This window comes from Bos indicus, chromosome 8 (genome assembly GCF_029378745.1).
Source record: "Bos indicus isolate NIAB-ARS_2022 breed Sahiwal x Tharparkar chromosome 8, NIAB-ARS_B.indTharparkar_mat_pri_1.0, whole genome shotgun sequence".
Taxonomy (NCBI): Eukaryota; Metazoa; Chordata; class Mammalia; order Artiodactyla; family Bovidae; genus Bos; species Bos indicus.
In genome coordinates, this window is record NC_091767.1 from 79409317 (window position 1) to 79424134 (window position 14818).

Genomic DNA, 14818 nt, shown 5'->3' on the forward strand with positions numbered 1-14818 from the left:
TATAGTTCAAGGAAAGCTTTGTCCACTATTTTAATCTAATGGCTGGGGATGCTACAGGGTGATAAGCAAATGAGGCATCTGATGCTGAAATTCTGGATGAAAAATGTAGGAACACGATGCCAAGTCTGGGTAGGAAAACAGTACACCATCACAGAACACCAGCAGTCTAGACTTCTTGCCTCTGAAGGGAAGTGAAAGATCTACCAAAGCACAGCTGTTAAGAATACGTTTTCTGAAATCCTCCCAGGAAGGCCACTTTCATGGAACCAGTTCTAACAGAAAGGATGCAGGAAGGAGAATTTAACTTTTTCTTTACAGATTAGAAAGATGACCCAAAGAGAGCAATGGATTCTCATTTTCTGTCTCGTATATAGAACAAAAGTATCAATTCTCTGGAATCTAACACACTGGCTTCATTTTCGAATGCATCACTTTATTTTCCTTGGAAGGCAGCCATACATTACACACCTTAATCACGTGACAGTCACATGGTTTCTTCAGTAAGCCCCAGAGCTTCCACAGGTCTCCGGCGGCCTACAGCCCGAGCAGTCCTGAGGAGTCAAATGTTAAAGCTTTCTCCACAGCCACATGTTCCTTTGATGTTTGGGTTATTGAACACAAACTCACTGGATAATTTGTCTTCAACATAGTCCATTTCTGTTCCTAACAGTGTTAGCTGTGCTTTCTTCTCGATGAACACTCTGACTCCTGAGGGAGAAGAAAACGTTGAGTCATAGAACATGAGTCATGCTCACCCTGGAACGTGCTGATTCAAAGCACAACTGAACTTTAAATAGTAACCACTAACAGAAGTCAAACAAGACGCTTTTGAATCTGTCTCATTTCCTTTAAGGAATGCAGTGCTCAGTTTCCTGTCTGTCCCCTTTCCTACACAATAATTTATGTCAAAAACAATTGTACTAGGCTAGACAGCTGTACACAAGCAAATTCCATGGCAATTCTATGTAAAACTGAAATTTGCCACATGATGAAAATCTGTATATTCTCAGTAAGAGTGCTGTAAAGATGCAGTCAATAACATTAATGAACATCCTGAAATGACATCTGTGCACACAAAAAACCTCCAAGCCTAGAGAAACACAAAGGACTATGATACAATGGACTGATTTAATAAGATGAAATCAGAGTGATCAGGACAAGTAGTTCTGTTTTTCTACTTACGGATTGGAAAACTGATAACATAACTTCCTAGTTACTATGTAGGTGGAGGTAGGTATCCTCATAAATACAAATGGATTAAGAAAGCTTTCTTCCTTACAAGAAACTGAGTCAGATAAAAGATTACAGGATTAAGATACTTTTATGCATTGATTTTAAAATAATATTTACTTATTTGATGTAGATGCTTCACACCAAAGTGGTTTGTTCATTCAAGTGGTTGAAGTTTTATCATCTTAAAATCTTTAGACACACAATGATAACCTTTCATAACTGAAACAAGTAAGTTTATCCAATAATATATCAACTGGTTACTAAGAGGACAGCTCCGGGGTAAACTTGATTGGGTTCAAATGTTCACAAGGCCATTTCCTAGCTGTGTGACCTTACGCAAACATATTTAACCTCTTAGTGCCTCAGTTTCTTCATCTGCCAAATGGGGGCAATATAGAACTATTTGCATTTAGTTGCTGTGCATAAAACAGTTAACATATGAAAGCTTGTTAAACCACGTCTCCCTCATAGTGAGCATTAGACACCATTCTTACTATTATCATCATTACTCTTCAGGCTTCAGAAGGCTCAACATTTTAGGTAGAACAGAGTGCCCAGAAAAAGTTTGTTTAAAGCTCACCATCTTGAATAACTTCTTCATCAGAGTCTCCTTTTGTCTTTGTATATTCTAAAGTGTAGGAAAGGCCATTACAACCCCTGGTTCGGACACCAACTTTCACACCAACCTGAAAAGGCATTGTAAAAGTAAACTTGGTTTTGAGGTAGCACAGATTAAACAATTATATTAATAAAAGCCCTATCTGATATTCATTTCTTCAAAAGTGAAAGATAAATATTAGATTTCTGTTATAAAATGTCCCTTTAGGAAGCAGAATGAGAAACTAGCATATAAACATCTCAATTATCTACACGTATCACTACAATGCTGGCAGGGATCTGAAAAAGAATAAAAACCAATTATATACAAAGAAAAAATACAAAGGGAAAACTGCCCCCCAAAATTATAGTCATCGCTACTATAAAAATGAGCTATGTGTTTCTTCCTGTTTTCTCTCAGCCTATGTCATATAAAACCTAAATTTCTTTTGGCTACATCATACAGCTCGTAGGATCTTACTTCCTTGACCAGGGACTGAACCTGCCCCCTTGGCGGTGAAAGCCCAAGGTCCTAATCAATGGACTTCCAGGGCATTCCCCAAGCATAGCTTTTATTAGGAGTAGAAATAAAAAAGTTGACTCTCTGTTTTTTCCACTTAAAACATTTCCCCATGTAATTAACTTGCATAATTACCATTTGCAATTAATGCCTTTATAATATTCCACTATACCTAAACCCAAGTTCACTACTTAACGATTACTATTAGCCATTTAGTCTGGGAATAACCATTTTTAAGGGAAGAATTTTAATCCAAAAAGGAATAATCACCTTTGCTTTTTTTAAAGGAAAAAAATATCCAACAGCAGAGATGACTATCTAAGAAAATTGGACTTTCTCAAAAATGTTTTTGCTCCACGCTCCCAGAAGTCTCCCTACAGGTTCACCAAGGTTCATAGGCCGTCACCTGGCAATCTCATTTTGCCTCTACGTGACATGGGGCCGTAATTCTGTAAACATTCTCGACTACCAGAAAGCAAAAGATTGCAGTCAACACAGACACAGGAAATTTAAAAAGTGATCAAAGAGCACTTTTAAAATACTAATGTCTGCGTCTGTGTAATTTTCTAACATTTCCCCAATTTCTATTCTGGGGTCCCATCTTCTTTTTCATGTGTGTATATAGCATTATCATAAGAAGTATCATTTTAGTAAGCTCATCTTGTTTCCCTGAAAAGCAGTAACATGTGCTTGCTCCAGTAAAGTAACTATAACGTGGGAAGACAGCTGGTGAAGAGCGTGAGTTAGATGCTAAGCCATCTGGGGGTTCTGAGGAACCGGAGCACTCAGAGCACTCTCTTCTGTCCTCAAACAAGGAGACAGTAGTCTTACCACACTTTCAGAGGACAGCTTTGAGAATCTGTGAGGAAATTCCACATACTCAACATGATAAATAATAAACTGCCTGACTGAAATTCTGGAGCACATGTCATAAATATTTAACTTAGCTTTTATCTTTACAACAGAAGACTCACAGTAGCAGGAAGTTCAACTATCAGGAATAGACTCAGGCACTTTAGGTAACTAGAGTTTGGAAAAGGAAGTGCTTACGCCACAAGTAACACCTGATGAAGCACCTGGTCAACCCTTTTCACATCGTGAACAAACATGCCTCAACACTACAAAGCAAAATTGTGTCAACTCGTCAATTTATGCTCTGGTCTTTAGTCTACCCAAACTGAGTTGGAACACTGATACACTTTAGATTTAATAATTCTTAGGAGGAACATGCTAGAACTCCCATTATACCGTAACACAGATTGTGCAAAAGAACCCAGAAATTACTCTGTTGTCTAATCACCAAATATTGATTGTTTTGGAAGTCATTTACATATCCCTTAGATAATTAATGATGCACTAAGATGATATGCACACCCCTTGTTGAACAATTCTACATCTAAGAATATAGTCGACATAGATGAACTAAGCTACGCCTACAGGTCTAGAGCAATGGCATGCTACAGACAGTAAATACATGCTGAATAATATTTGTGGCAGCATCGAAAGAGAACAACCCCAAAGACCTTTTATATGAGAGCCTGGCTACATAAACTTGTTCAGTGGAATATACTAGTCTATGCAGCCATGAAAAAGCATGAGGACCTTACATAAGGACAGGGAAGGATGTTCACACTATATTATCAGGGGCAAAGCAAAGCGTTATCACCGCCTGCATGGTATGTTTTCACCCAGGTAGGAAAAGAGACACACATGCAAACGTAAAAAGCAAAGCCCAGGCTGGTGGTTCCCCTCAGGGAATTACTCTGGCAGAGGCGAGAGGTGCTGCTAAACATCCTGCAATTCACTCTCAACAAAGAACTACCCAGTCCAAGACATCACCGGTGCTGAGGCTGAGAAACCCTGGTCGAGGTATAAATAAACTACAGATGTCTCTGCAAGGACACGAGGAGGCTGCCTCTTTGAAGGGAGAGTGAACAAAGAATGTGGGGTGAGAGAGTGACTTCCTTTTCATAACAACCTGTGTTATTTGCATTTAACAATCACGAGCATATTTCACTTTTTAAATAAAAACCCCTAATTAATGAAAGTATACTGTTTATCACAAGATAAACATATTGTGGAAACACAACTTCAATTTGTTAGGAAATATTTGTCTGATTGGTTTTACTTACATGTTCAGGCTTATCTTTAAGAAGTTGTTTTATCTTGTTTACTGCTGAAGGTGTCTGAAAAAAGAAAAGGTTATCAAGTTGTTAGTTACAAATTTTTCGTTCTTCAAAGCATTGTATTTCCTAGGCTTTAAGAATTCAGGACTAATCTTTAACAAATTCATGGGATGAATTTATGTTCCATTCTTGCCAAAGTACCTTTTGGATTTTATGGAGGCATATGAACTCTACTCAATTAAAAACACTTTAAAATTAAAAAAAAATATATCTACTAGCAACATCCTCTTCATCCCTCCTTCCTCTACTCTGGTCAAGGAGGGGCTCCCGTCATAATCTCTATGGTACTATCTACTTAGATCACAAACTTAATTTTTCTGGTCAGCATATACTTTGTATCCCTACATGATGCTCAGCAAAAGGCACACTGTCTGACACCCAGAAGGCACTCAACACTCTGTGAGTGACATCAAGCGCTGCACTGGGAGAGGCAACTTTCAGGCATTTTCCCTGTTGGTCATTATTAACTCTGTTGCTCATTCTGCTTACCCTAAACCTATTCAGAGCCAACAAATGCACACTTAAGAGAAAAAAGTAACATAGAGTAATAACACATCAAATAACACAGAGTGTGCCTCTCATGCCAATCCCACCAAATGTTCAGATTCCTAAATCAGCATCTCGGATATCTAAACGACCAGAACTACACTAGTCAAAGATACAAAGAAGGACACATAAGAGTTTTCAGGAGAAATGCTGTTTAACTGAGTCTAGTTTTCTCAAAATAAAATGTCTCGATGTACTTACTACATGTGTATAGATAAACTTCCTTGAGGAAAAAGCTTTTCCAGGGAGAAAGCCTGTCCCAGGGCATTCTTAGTCTACTTCTTAGCTGTGTCTTAGCTCAGTACTTGGCTTAAACAGGGATAAAAGTCCCTCTTCCTCAGGATTCTTGTGAAAAGTAAATGAGCAAATTAATGAAGAGCATCTAGAACAGTGCCCGGAACAAAGAGCTCAACGTAAGCCATCTGTTACTACAATGATGAGAGTATGTCATCATGAAGAGGCATCTTTCCTACTTTTTGTTTTACTAGCTCCTCCAGCTGGCAATGCTGTGCTGGCTCTCTAATTTCTATACATGCATTTCCCTGGTTATTAAATTGAGTGGACATTATGACCATCACTGGGGCCGTAACTCATGCCTGTGCTGGGGGAGCGGACTCCACGGATGGCCCGGGTGCGCTCTTTCACTCCGTCTTGTGGGGGCTTGGCCAGAAATGAAGATGCTGAAGCAGAGTCTGGGCCCAAGAAAAGTCATGAAACCAATTTAGAAGGTTGAGACTGGCATTAAAAAAATCAACCCTCTCCCTCCCCACCAAAATAGAAGATAAATCAATGCACTGAACTTGATTCAGTTTGTGAAACTTTGACTTCGGTTATTAATACATGCTGTGTACATATTTCTTACTGTGCATCATTGAAAAAAAAAGTTAAATGAATCACAGTGGGTTAAGGTTTTAAAAGGCCATTTCCCACAGTTCTATCAGAACAGGAGCCAACAGAGCAACAACTTGGAATGGGATGGTGGTCGGGGAAAGGAGGAAATGCTGAAGGATTATGGATTTTTTTTTTTTTTTTTTTTGAGATTACAGTATGTCAGCTTCAAATAGTTACAGAAATATTAGTGAAAAAAATTTTAAGTGCTTATTTACCCTTCTAAATGACTGCCAGTAAAAACTAGCTTTCCAAAATTTCCCGGTCAAATTTCCCTTGTGAGAGAAATTAACCTAATTACTATCAAATTACAATCAACAGATTTTCAGTAAATTAAAAAATACATGTCACAGCCACCGGAAAATATCTGCTGCAAGTCCAACCTGATGTGGAACCTTGGTTTATAGCTGGTGGCTCGGAGGTGTGCCGCTGTGTGATATAAGATAGGGGCATGCACGCTACGCTGCTCCTACACCCCCTGGTGTTTGTTTTCATCCCAACCAGAGACTGGACCTGGGCCAGTCTCTGGCAGTGAAAGCAACAAACCCTGACCACTGGACAACCAGGGAACTCCTGAGCCCTATAACTGTCTAACTTGTCTAATTTGCCTTTACAAAAGTAACATGTTTCCTTTTTTTTTCAACTCCTGGTAGAAAACACTTAAGCAACCAAACAAAAACAATTTAGAGAGAGTGGTTCACTTATCACAAAGTGGTTGATGTTCAACATCTCATACTGAAAGGAGCTTGAGGGAAAAATAACCTGTGTTGGGGAACTGTCATTACAGGAATCAAAACGTGTCTTCACTGTCTAGTGTCAGGCAGAAACCAAACGTACCCCCTTGGGAGGAGTGCTATTAATGAGGATGGATAACCTTGCTGAATACTCAATTCAGGGGAAAGAATCTTCCAAGAGATAGATTTTCAGAACAAGTCAGAACGACTGAACAGGAAACATTTGGGATCTAAGATCCTTCCAGGAAATAATATAAAAACTTCAAAACAACACGCTGCATGCCTAATGGCTCTCCAACTTCAACATACTCCCCCAAACAATTCAGAAACCCACATCTGTCCAAGAAATTTATGTATAATTAATGAGTCTAATTCACCTGAGATTTGGTCAGTGAATTAAAATTTAAGCAGCCCCAGAAACTCAATGAAATATAATGATGTCTTTCATACGTGTATCACAGAACAACACATTCTTTCAAGTGAGAGTATCTTTGAGTGAGACATTTTGGCCTTAAAAAAATAAGAGTTCCAGTCTGTTTTTGTTGCCGAAATTACGGGAAAAGGCACTGTAGATGAAAAAACTTTAACTACTTCATAGCAACATACTTTTACTTTATCCAATGCCATAGGGTTTCTATTCCTTGTAGCAGAAACTTTCCATCCTCAATACTGTATTTCCTTAGTCATTCCCCAGGCAATTTTCATTTTTTGCTGTTTAAGGAAACAAGATTAAAACCCAAAGTTAACTCCATGATTATGTATACTAAATATGAGCCAACAGCTACAACCTATTTTAGTTTCATAATAAATCTGACATTTTACAGTTTAAAAGATGGCAGATAAGTAGCCAGTGAATATTACAGTATACTCTGTTTAATTCATTCTTTAACAGCTATGGCATTATGGTGCTGTTTCCCTTTTGCCTTTTACTATTTCTGTGTCTGCAGGTAATCATTGTATCTATTCACAATTTGTAGCCTACTTTTGAAAGTTTAACATGCTTCTTATTTGACACACAGTATAATAACATACATATATTCACTGTTTGCTGAGTACTTTCCAGATGCTTAATGGTTTATATACATCATCATTCTGTGATTTAGGTATTAAAGATTAAATATTCAAAAAGTTGCACAGGACTACCAAGTCAAAGAATGAAGAATTATGACTCCCAAACCTTTAAAAAAAAAATAATGATTTACAATCATGATTTACCTATCTACCAACAGGATTCACTCTAATGTAACTGACCTTTCATTGTTAGATATTCAGGCTACTTCCAACTGTTTCCTGTGTAATACCCCTTAAACTATCTCCATATACAAATCCCACAGCTTGGTCACTGTTCCAAAGGACTTCTGGGCTAGTTCTTCAGTGAACACTTCCTTGAGCCCCAGTGTATTTCACTTATATTGTTTCCATACCCTTCTCAACCAGGTGCAGCTAAAAATTAAGCCTTAAGACACTCACTGTATATAATAAATCAACTTCTCTCCGGTGCATCAAGAATGATGCTGGCTATGTGCCATTAATCTTTACAGCTTTAGCTGAGCTTTAGGCCAGCTGTGGGTATATCTCTAACAGCAAATTAGGGCTGCAATGATTCTAATTTGTATAATGGAAATAAAGGGCTCTGCCAGCAGTGGGGGTTTCCCAGGTGGCACTAGTGGTGAAGAGCCTGCCTGCCAACGGAGGAGATGTAAGACACGTGGGTTCCATCCCTGGGTTGGGAAGATCCCCTGGAGGAGGGCATGGCAACCTGCTCTAGTATTCTTGCCTGGAGAATCCCATGGACAGAGGAGCCTGGCGGGCTACAGTTCATAGGGTCGCAGAGAGTCAGTCACGACTGAAGTGACTGAGCATGTATGCATGCCAACAGTGGAATGTTAAATCTTCAAATTCTTTGGTTAGCCAGAGTAAAATTACTCTGGCTCCTGTATGTTCAATACCATTCATCAATTCCTGGGTCTGCAGGGAAGTAGGGGAAGGGGACGTCATCCGCCCTGGATGTTCTCTGCAGGTATCAAGGGTACTGCCTTTGATGTGGTGGGTTGAAATCTTATGGTATTCTATCAAGGACCTACCTTGGGCTGCATAAAAGTGCCTGGGACTAGTCTTTTAAGTCTCTCTTTCCAGCAAACGGCCAACTTCTCCTGGATTAACATCAGTTACTGCTGATAATTTGGTGCTGAAAACATGGAATCATATTTCTTGCTGACAGGTATAGCACTTCTCCAAGGTTGCAATACATCTAATTCTTGTCAAAATATATCTATGTCAAAGCTTATATATTTAGCTAACATTTCTCTCTTCTTACCAGTTTTATTATCTCATTAAATTTGCTCTCATCTCTCTTCACTCATTAGTCCTTTGATGATTTCACCCCTTTTGCACTTAAATGAACATGGTGGTGTTAAATGTTTGCAAACACTTGAAAATTAGGCAGATATCAATACATGTGGTTAAAGCCAGTGTGTTAAGACTAGGCAACACATGCCAGGATTAAAATGACTGCAAGCCTGCTACCACAGACCTCTGGTGGAAAGCAACAGGAGTGTGTTCTGGCACCAGCTAAGATCACAGGGAAAGGGACTGAAGTGTACTAGAGAGTTAAGTCGGATAAATTCACACAATAGACTCCTGCACGCTAACTGGAAATGTTGATATAAGTAAGGCAACACAGAGTCCTTGTGAACTGAGCACTGATATGATAAAGCAGTGCTGGTGACAGAATTGGCCTGGTAAGCTAGAACAAGTAATCGGGTATAAAGGAGCAAGCATGGATTGAGAGCTCAGGTCTGAGAAAGTGAGCTAGGTTATCATTCCCAGTCATTTCTAGAGGTGCCAAAGGCCTGGCCCATGACTGTGTCCCAGGAGGGTGGGAAATGTAGGTCTTAGACTTAATGGTGTATCCTTCAGAAATGACAATGGGCTTGGTGGCACAGAAAAAAGGAATGCAGAATACAGGATCACCTCCTTATGGACCTAAAACACTGACCCATTATGAAAACAAATTCTCCCACCTGATTGTGACTTTATTCTGTTTCGCTAAATCCTAATTTTCCGGCAGCAAGCCTTATGGCATTCAGTTCAGTCGCTCAGTCGTGTCCAACTCTTTGCGACCCCATGAACTGCAGCACGCCAGGCCTCCCTGTCCATCACCATCTCCCGGAGTTCACTAAGACTCACGTCCATCGAGTCGGTGATGCCATCCAGCCATCTCATCCTCTGTCGTCCCCTCTTCCTCCTGCCCCTAATCCCTCCCAGCATCAGAGTCTTTTTCCAATGAGTCAACTCTTCACACGAGGTGGCCAAAGTACTGGAGTTTCAGCTTTAGCATTATTCCTTCCAAAGAACACCCAGGGCTGATTTCCTTTAGAATGGACTGGTTGGATCTCCTTGTAGTCCAAGGGACTCTCAAGAGTCTTCTCCGACACCACAGTTCAAAAGCATCAATTCTTCGGCACTCAGCTTTCTTCACAGTTCAACTCTCGCATCCATACATGACCACTGGAAAAACCATAGCCTTGACTAGACGGACCTTTGTTGGCAAAGTAATGTCTCTGCTTTTCAACATGCTATCTAGGTTGGTCATAACTTTTCTTCTAAGGAGTAAGTGTGTTTTAATTTCATGGCTGCAGTCACCATCTGCAGTGATTGTGGAGCCCCCCCCCCCCCCGCCCCCAAAAAGTCTGACACTGTTTCCACATCTATTTCCCATGAAGTGACGGGACCAGATACCATAATCATTGTTCTCTGAATGTTGAGCTTTAAGCCAACTTTTTCACTCTCTTCTTTCATCAAGAGGCTTTTTAGTTCCTCTTCATTTTCTGCCATAAGGGTAGTGTCATCTGCATATCTGAGGTTATTGATGGCATTAGATTGAACGAAATCCATGATTCATTCTCATCTTTTTTCCCCAGTCTTCAGGAAATGCTTGCGCAAAGGTTTCTTAACCAAGAGTCGTGTGTGAGAAGAACGCTGATTGTAAGTTTTCTTATGAAATTAATCTTTTAAAACTGCAAATAGTGACTGCTTAATGGGCAGAGGGTTTTCCTTTGGGGCCAGGTGTGTGTATGAACTACAGTTCCATAATACTGTGAATGTATTAAACGTCACCGAATCGAACGTTTAAGAATGGTTAATCTTCTGTGACTTTTCCCTCAGTTAAAAACAAAACAAAACTGGGCAGTACGAGGAACCAGCATGCACAGTTAATCCTGTTAAGGAGCTACAGCACGTACTCTGGTCCCCTTTGAGTGTGTTTGACCTTTCACCCTGAGTACGTTGTAAACTCACTCAGGATAGAAATGTAGCCTTCTTTCTTCTTTGTCAGAGTCACTACGGCCTAGGACTGCTGGAAGCACAGAGTATCTCAAAGCCTCTTCCACCTCAGACATCAGGAAGCAACCCTTTGTGCACTGCAGCTTTGATCTTCGCAAGGGGGGTGGTGGGCTTTGTTGTCTGTGCTCTCACGGCCCTCGCGCACACCACTGAGGTCCTCCGGCTGGGCTCGACTCGGCTCCTTCATAAGGGCCTCAAGCTGGTTCATTCACCCGTTACGCCTGGAACCTGGCACATCAACCTCTAAACCACCCACGATCCCCAGCACTGCAGCCCCTACGCGGCCCCAGGGTCCCGGAAAGCCGCGCTGGACTGCCGGGGGCCACGCTCACAACGCCCCTCCCCCCTCCGCACGCTACAGCGCGCGGCCTGCTGGGAAACGTAGTTCCTGGGCCCAGGTTCCCGGAGCCGCGCCCGCCCGCGCTTGTTTATCTCAGCAGCAGGGGCGAGCAGGCGGTGAGGGCGATGCGGCGGCTGCGGAACGGGTCTAGGGCGCAGTCGTCGGGCCGTGCAGTGTCCCGCCACCCTGACCTCCCACCTTGCGGGGGGCAGAGGTGAACCAATGTCACCGGCCCGGCCACGCGCCCCAGCCACTCACCAGGGTGAGGGCGGCCCGGGTGGGCTGCAGCTTCCTCTTGCTCACAGCCCGGACAGTGGCCCGGACTAACGAAGCCGACATTCTCGCCGTCCTGCCGCCCCGGTGTCTAGGGCTGGAGGTCGGCCATCTCAACCTCTCTCCATGGACACCGCGAGCGCTCTGACGCCACAAGCTCCTGCGCACGGAGCCCCAGGCTCCACCCCTCAAGGGCCCGCCCTCGCGATCGCTATTGGGCGATCCATGTGAGTGACAGGCGGGGGGCGGGGCGCGACGCTAGGGCCTCGGTCACGTGACGCGGGGCGCAAGGGTCAAAAGAAAGGTCGTCTCTTTGCCGGCTGTCTTGGCTCGCAGTCTCTAGCGGCGCTGGGGCACGTGGAATGAGCTCCGCCTTGTGGACTCTGGGGGCGCGCGGTACCTCGCCCTGCCCTCTGGACAAGGTGCGGCGCCGCCGATTAAGAGCTCAGATAAGTCCACAGGCCGGGGAGCTGCAGCTTTCAAGGACAGAATGGATCCGAGGCCCGGGCAGCTCCACACATTGCCGTCTTCCTTTTTGGTTCAGCGAGGCAGTTTTTAGGAGTGTAGGATTACCGCAGATCAATAAACCACCCTTCCGCCTTCCCCAAGCTGGTAGGGAGGTTGAAAGATGGTACTAATGCAAAGTTCGCTTTAGGTTGGAATCCAATCTTACTGTAAGATGTGACTGGACAGCTTGGGGGATACTCTTATAGCGAGTATCAGTCGATAACTTTATTGAATACCTGTTGCTTGTCAGATTTTGTGGCTCCCTTTTAGTCCACAAATATTTCCCGAGCCCCAGGCACTATGCTGCTGCTGCTAAGTCGCTTCAGTCGTGTCCGACTCTATGCGGGGCCCCGTCCATGGGATTTTCCAGGCAAGAGTACTGGAGTGGGTTGCCATTGCCTTCTCCACCCCAGGCACTATACCTGGGCATTATTAACAGGAAGCCCGGTAAAATGGAAGGAAAGAGATCGTGGTAGGAAGTGCAGCAGCGGTTGCAGATGGGAGGAAACCACAGGAAAGGAGGCATTTCTCGGGGGAAGTGCTAGAGGTAAAGGGGGAAAGGAGGGGTTCTGTGGAGTGGTGCTGGGGAGGATGGATTTTTTTTGGGGGGGGAGGAGGATGGATTCTCGAGCAGTGTTTTGATGTGGAAAGAATTGTTCAGTGTTTTGGTTTTTTTTTTAATTTAAAAATGCCGGGCCTGGGCTGGAGTGACGAGTTTGGGCTAGGAGAGGGCTCCCGCTTGTCCCTCGCTGTGCGCACCACCGCGAGTGGAGTGTGAAGTGTTTATTAGAGCCCAGTTATATTTCATCCCTCAGATCCTACATAATTGGTTAGTTAAGAATTCAAGTGATTGTCTCTCTGCTATTGAGATGCAATCACACTGACAGTAAGAGGATGGTTATTTTTCTAAGCCCCGCTATACACATAAGAAACTGGGATTAGGCGATGGTAGCGTGGAATTTTGGCTTATCTTCAACTAGGTGGGTGATCTAGGTCAAGGCATGTTCCTTCTCATCCCTTCTACTACAGGTATGGTGAGAATTAAACGAAAAGCTCTTGAAAGAGTACAGGGCATACAGGAGCATTCCATGAACTGTGCTAATGGGTAATGCATACTGGAAGATGCCATAAATTGTGAAAATACTTTATATGGTACAATACCATTATACATTTGTCTAAACCCCCAGAATGTGCTATGCCAAGAATGAATCTTAAACAATGGACTCTGGGTGATAATGATGTGCCTGTGTGGGTTCTTGGATTGTTAACAAATGTCCCATTCTGGTACAGCATGTGGACAGTGGTGGAGGTTGGGGCACTGCACACTTAAGGGAACTCTGCTTTCTGCTCAGTTTTACTGTGAACCTAAACCTGCTCTAAAAAGTAAAGTTGGTTAATAAAAAAGTTAAAAAAAAAAAGCCTTGCCATGCTCTCCTCCAAGGGATCTTCCTAACTCAGGGATCAAAGCCCCATCTCTTACGTCTTCTCCTGTATTTGCAAGCGGTTTTTTAACACTAGCGACAACTGGGAAGCTTTTTTAGGTTGGTGCAAAAGTGTTTGCGGTTTTGTAATATTGAAATCTGCCATCTGATTGGAGAAGGCAATGGCACCCCACTCCAGTACTCTTGCCTGGAAAATCCCATGGATGGAGGAGCCTGGTAGGCTGCAGACCATGGGGTCGTGAAGAGTCAGACACGACTGAGACACTTCAGTTTCACTTTTCCCTTTCATGCATTGGAGAAGGAAATGGCAACCCACTCCAGTGTTCTTGCCTGGAGAATCCCAGGAACCGGGGAGCCTGGTGGGCTGCCGTCTATGGGGTCGCACAGAGTTGGACACGACTGAAGCGACTTAGCAGCAGCAGCCATTTGATACTGGGATACATTCTTAAATAAATGTGGTTATGTTATATACCATTTTAATGTGCATTTCTCACTTTATGTTTTTTGCTAATTACTACTTGCTGATTTTAGACTATGGAAATGATGTTAGGCAAAAAGCAAATTTGAGCGACTTTCTTATTTGACTTCAAAATGGGTCGTAAAGCAGCAGAGACAACTTGAAACATCAACACCACCTTTGGCTCAGGAACTGCTAACGAACATATAGGGCAGTGGGCAAACATATAGGGCAGTGGGGGGTAAAGAAGTTTTGCAAAGGAGACCAGAGCCTTAAAGATGAGGAATGCAGTGGCCAGCAATCAGAAGCTGACAACAACCAATTGAGAGCATTATCGAAGCTGATCCTCTTATAATTACATACGAAGTTGCCCAAGAACTCAACATCAACCATTCTAGGGTCGTTTTGCATTGAAACAAATTGGAAAGGTGAAAAAGCTCGGTAAGTGGGTGCCACAGGAGCTGACTGCAAATAAAAAAAACCGTCTTTTTGAATCGTCTCTTATTCTATGCTACTGTACCGAACCATTTCTGGATCAGATTGTGACGTGCGATGAAAAGTGGATTTTATACAACCGGCAGTGACTAGCTCAGTGGTTGGACCTAGAGGCTCCAAAGCAAACTTGCACCAAAAAAAAAAGTCATGGTCTGTTTGGTGGTCTGCTGTCGGTCTAATCCACTACAGCTTTCTGAATCCTGGTGAAACCATTACATCTGAGAAATATACTCAGTAAATTGATGAGAGGTACTGA

At 42.7% G+C, this 14818-nt stretch overlaps 1 protein-coding gene across 2 annotated transcripts; it reads right to left on the bottom strand.

Moving 5' to 3' along the window:
• Positions 1-412: 412 nt before the first annotated feature.
• Positions 413-11835, bottom strand: ISCA1 (iron-sulfur cluster assembly 1). Of its 2 annotated transcripts, XM_019966517.2 has the most exons (5): positions 11647-11784; positions 7311-7415; positions 4483-4536; positions 1814-1919; positions 413-708 (listed from the first exon to the last, which is right to left on the bottom strand). In XM_019966517.2, exons 2-5 carry the CDS (start codon positions 7329-7331, stop codon positions 560-562), a joined length of 330 nt encoding a protein of 109 aa, XP_019822076.1. In that variant the 5' UTR covers positions 7332-7415; positions 11647-11784; the 3' UTR covers positions 413-559. The 2 variants fall into 2 exon arrangements, with proteins under 2 accessions (XP_019822076.1, XP_019822075.1); XM_019966516.2 differs by lacking the exon at positions 7311-7415 and having other exon boundaries at positions 11647-11835.
• Positions 11836-14818: the final 2983 nt, after the last annotated feature.